Source organism: Oncorhynchus mykiss, chromosome 13 (assembly GCF_013265735.2).
Source record: "Oncorhynchus mykiss isolate Arlee chromosome 13, USDA_OmykA_1.1, whole genome shotgun sequence".
Taxonomy (NCBI): domain Eukaryota; kingdom Metazoa; phylum Chordata; class Actinopteri; order Salmoniformes; family Salmonidae; genus Oncorhynchus; species Oncorhynchus mykiss.
In genome coordinates, this window is record NC_048577.1 from 5698352 (window position 1) to 5703351 (window position 5000).

General features: G+C 38.5%; 1 protein-coding gene across 1 annotated transcript in view; it reads right to left on the reverse strand.

The window, feature by feature from the left end:
* Positions 1–5000, reverse strand: part of LOC110487505 (adhesion G protein-coupled receptor L1-like) — a 76656-nt gene that overhangs the window by 19188 nt on the left and 52468 nt on the right. The window contains exons 7-9 of the mRNA XM_036939965.1: positions 4869–5000; positions 3328–3439; positions 2777–2929 (exon numbers count right to left, since the gene is read on the reverse strand). The exon at positions 4869–5000 is cut by the window's right edge and continues 76 nt beyond it. Of these exons, the coding sequence (XP_036795860.1) occupies positions 2777–2929; positions 3328–3439; positions 4869–5000 (397 nt within the window). The remainder of the gene's footprint in view (positions 1–2776; positions 2930–3327; positions 3440–4868) is intronic.

The window sequence follows — 5000 nt, forward strand, 5'->3', positions numbered from 1 at the left end:
CTGATTATAGTAATTGAGTACAGTCAGTTCATCTGATTATAGTAATTGAGTACAGTCAGTTCATCTGATTATAGTAATGGAGTACAGTCAGTTAATCTGATTATAGTAATTGAGTACAGTCAGTTCATCTGATTATAGTAATGGAGTACAGTCAGTTCATCTGATTATTGTAATTGAGTACAGTCAGTTAATCTGATTATAGTAATTGAGTACAGTCAGTTCATCTGATTATAGTAATTGAGTACAGTCTGATTATAGTAATTGGGTACAGTCAGTTCATCTGATTATAGTAATTGAGTACAGTCAGTTCATCTGATTATAGTAATTGAGTACAGTCTGATTATTGTAATTGGGTACAGTCAGTTAATCTGATTATAGTAATTGAGTACAGTCAGTTAATCTGATTATAGTAATTGAGTACAGTCTGATTATAGTAATTGGGTACAGTCAGTTCATCTGATTATAGTAATTGAGTACAGTCAGTTCATCTGATTATAGTAATTGAGTACAGTCAGTTCATCTGATTATAGTAATTGAGTACAGTCAGTTCATCTGATTATAGTAATTGAGTACAGTCAGTTCATCTGATTATAGTAATTGAGTACAGTCTGATTATAGTAATTGGGTACAGTCAGTTCATCTGATTATAGTAATTGAGTACAGTCAGTTCATCTGATTATAGTAATTGGGTACAGTCAGTTAATCTGATTATTGTAATTGAGTACAGTCAGTTCATCTGATTATAGTAATTGAGTACAGTCAGTTCATCTGATTATAGTAATTGAGTACAGTCAGTTCATCTGATTATAGTAATTGAGTACAGTCAGTTCATCTGATTATTGTAATTGAGTACAGTCAGTTCATCTGATTATAGTAATTGAGTACAGTCAGTTCATCTGATTATAGTTATGGAATATACAAACAGCGGCTTCATATATGTTTTCCAATGTTTTAACATGTATGTACATTGTACATGTATTTCTACTGAAGTGGTGCATTCATTCCTTTTCCATTTTAGTAGAGACTCTTATCTAGAGCAACTCACAGTAGTGAGTACATACATTTCAATACTGGTCCCCCACGGGAATCAAACCCACAACCCTAGCATTGTAAAGGCCAAGCTCTACCAACTGAGCCAACTCTACCATCACAACATCACAAACCACTTGATGTCCCAATGTAGTTAATTACTGTAGTGGTCGTTGTTTTTCTACAGGCTGATAGAAAGTCTACAGGTACAAACCTAGACGACCAGCCTCTGTACAATACAGTCATGTACATTTACATTCTGTTTAGCAAGGATGGTAAATTAATACTGTACAAAAAGTGGTTGTTTCCATGTTATTTAATTTGATGTGAATGTTTTGTGTCTTTGTTCATAACTTTGCAACATTTGATGTAAATGTTTGAGGACAGCATTTTGTTCTTTCTAGATTCCATTAGAATGACATCACAGAGAAAGGTACAGGGTTTTGTTCTTTCTAGATTCCATTAGAATGACATCACAGAGAAAGGGACAGTGTTTTGTTCTTTCTAGATTCCATTAGAATGACATCACAGAGAAAGGGACAGTGTTTTGTTCTTTCTAGATTCCATTAGAATGACATCACAGAGAAAGGGACAGTGTTTTGTTCTTTCTAGATTCCATTAGAATGACATCACAGAGAAAGGGGCAGGGTTTTGTTCTTTCTAGATTCCATTAGAATGACATCACAGAGAAAGGGGCAGGGTTTTGTTCTTTCTAGATTCCATTAGAATGACATCACAGAGAAAGGGGCAGGGTTTTGTTCTTTATAGATTCCATTAGAATGACATCACAGAGAAAGGGGCAGGGTTTTGTTCTTTATAGATTCCATTAGAATGACATCACAGAGAAAGGGACAGGGTTTTGTTCTTTATAGATTCCATTAGAATGACATCACAGAGAAAGGGGCAGGGTTTTGTTCTTTCTAGATTCCATTAGAATGACATCACAGAGAAAGGGGCAGGGTTTTGTTCTTTCTAGATTCCATTAGAATGACATCACAGAGAAAGGGGCAGGGTTTTGTTCTTTATAGATTCCATTAGAATGACATCACAGAGAAAGGGACAGGGTTTTGTTCTTTCTAGATTCCATTAGAATGACATCACAGAGAAAGGGACAGGGTTTTGTTCTTTCTAGATTCCATTAGAATGACATCACAGAGAAAGGGACAGGGTTTTGTTCTTTCTAGATTCCATTAGAATGACATCACACAGAAAGGGACAGGGTTTTGTTCTTTCTAGATTCCATTAGAATGACATCACAGAGAAAGGGACAGGGTTTTGTTCTTTCTAGATTCCATTAGAATGACATCACACAGAAAGGGACAGGGTTTTGTTCTTTCTAGATTCCATTAGAATGACATCACAGAGAAAGGGGCAGGGCAACAACTCTTACAATTCCAACTATTGAAACCTGATTCTGTTCCTAATTATACAACAACCTTTTTTGCCAAAGCAGGGATGTTGCAATTTTTTTTTATTGTTGCCCGCACTAGCGACGTCTATATCAGTCTGCTAGTTTTAGAAAAGGTCCAGTGTACTTTTGTTGAAAAAAGTATTTTTCAAAAAAATTCTATATTTTTTATTTCTGCAGCCCCCTTAGCAGCTCTACTTCCCACGGGTACGTAGAAGCCAAAATCTATCTGCAATTTTACACCTGATCTTCACCCTACAATTTTTTTTTATATAAAAAAGAACAAAAAAACATTTAGATAAAATCCATTCCTCCCTCTGATCCATCCTTCTCTCTCACCTGACTGACAACTATACGTCCATTGTTGGCTTCAGTTGAGTAGATGACCCACAGTCCGTTCTCATCCACAGCGAGGTCGATATCGCTCTTCCCGCCCCACCGATACGGAGAAGTGTCGTGGTAGTTAGCGTTCAACACCACCGCCTCGCCGCTCTTCATAGAGAGAGAGAGAGAGAGAGAGAGAGAGAGAGAGAGAAATAAAGGTTTATTTACATTTTAATAAGGTGACGTTACATCGTATCAATGCTGAAGTATTTACAATTGTCATAAATACACAACACACAAGAAATCAATCGATACAATAAAAATCTAATTTAAAATATATATTTTCTGGAGAAACCATCAGTCTGCGAAGGATTGGGGGTCAATTCCAGTCAATTCAAAAAGTTAACCAAATTCCAAATTCATATGATCCTCATCAAAAAGCATTGAAGACTTGACATCGGAATGTCAGTGTACTTCCTGAATTGACTGGGATTGAAATGGCATTGACCTCAACCCTGGTGCGGTGGGAAAGGTGATACAGATCTCAGGTAAAGGTCAGAGGTCACCTTAATGCGCGTGCGGAGGTCGTACTTGACCAGGTTGCGCGTGCGTTCCTTGTTGTAGAACACGGCTCCATCATAGACCACGAAGCCTGTACCGTCGACGCGGTTCGGCAGCCTGGCGGGACAGAGACAGGACATAAAGAGGACGTAGAGAGGACATAAGAATGACGTAGAGAGGACATAAAGAGGACGTATAGAGGACATAAAGAGGACATAAAGAGGACGTAGAGAGGACATAAAGAGGACGTAGAGAGGACGTATAGAGGACATAAAGAGGACGTAGAGAGGACATAAAGAGGATGTAGAGAGGACGTATAGAGGACATAAAGAGGACATAAAGAGGACGTATAGAGGACATAAAGAGGACGTAGAGAGGACGTATAGAGGACATAAAGAGGACATAAAGAGGACGTAGAGAGGACGTAGAGAGGACGAAGAGCATACATAGATATTTTGCCCCTGTCCAAATAAACTGGTATTGTGGTACATTGTCCCTGTCCAAATAAACTGGTATTGTGGTACATTGTCCCTGTCCAAATAAACTGGTATTGTGGTACATTGTCCCTGTCCAAATAAACTGGTATTGTGGTACATTGTCCCTGTCCAAATAAACTGGTATTGTGGTACATTGTCCCTGTCCAAATAAACTGGTATTGTGGTACATTGTCCCTGTCCAAATAAACTGGTATTGTGGTACATTGTCCCTGTCCAAATAAACTGGTGTTGTGGTACATTGTCCCTGTCCAAATAAACTGGTGTTGTGGTACATTGTCCCTGCCCAAATAAACTGGATACATCACATTAATAAATACATATACATAGGACCTCCATAGAGTTGAAGAGGACTTCAGACAAATAGTTTACATTATACACACACACTCTGTTTCTCTCTGTTTCTCTCTCTCCCAATGTTTCTCTCTCTCTGTTTCTCTCTGTTTCTCTGTTTCTCTCTGTTTCTCTGTTTCTCTCTGTTTCTCTCTGTTTCTCTCTCAGACAAATAGTTTACATTATACACACACACTCTGTTTCTCTCTGTTTCTCTCTCTCCCAATGTTTCTCTCTCTCTGTTTCTCTCTGTTTCTCTGTTTCTCTCTGTTTCTCTGTTTCTCTCTGTTTCTCTCTGTTTCTCTCTCAGACAAATAGTTTACATTATACACACACCATCTGTGTTTCTCTCTGTTTCTCTCTCTCTCCAAATGTCTCTCTCTTTCTCTCTCTCTCTCTGTTTCTTTCTCTCCCTCTCTCCATCTCTAAATGTCTCTCTCGATCTCTCTAAATGTCTCTCTAAATGTCTCTCTCCATCTCTAAATGTCTCTCTCAATCTCTCTAAATGTCTCTCTAAATGTCTCTCTCGATCTCTCTAAATGTCTCTCTCGATCTCTCTAAATGTCTCTCTCAATCTCTCTCAATCTCTCTAAATGTCTCTCTCGATCTCTCTAAATGTCTCTCTCAATCTCTCTCTCAATCTCTCTAAATGTCTCTCTCAATCTCTCTAAATTATCTCTATCTCATACACGTACTAGACACACACACCCCTCTCTCACTTGTAAGTGGTGGTGACTCTGTTCTGCCTGTAGTCGTCCCATGAAGCATACTCATACAGAACTTCCGTCCTATAGGGTGTCCAGGGCATGACATACAGCCTATCAGCAGCCTGCAACGGGTCCTTACACCAC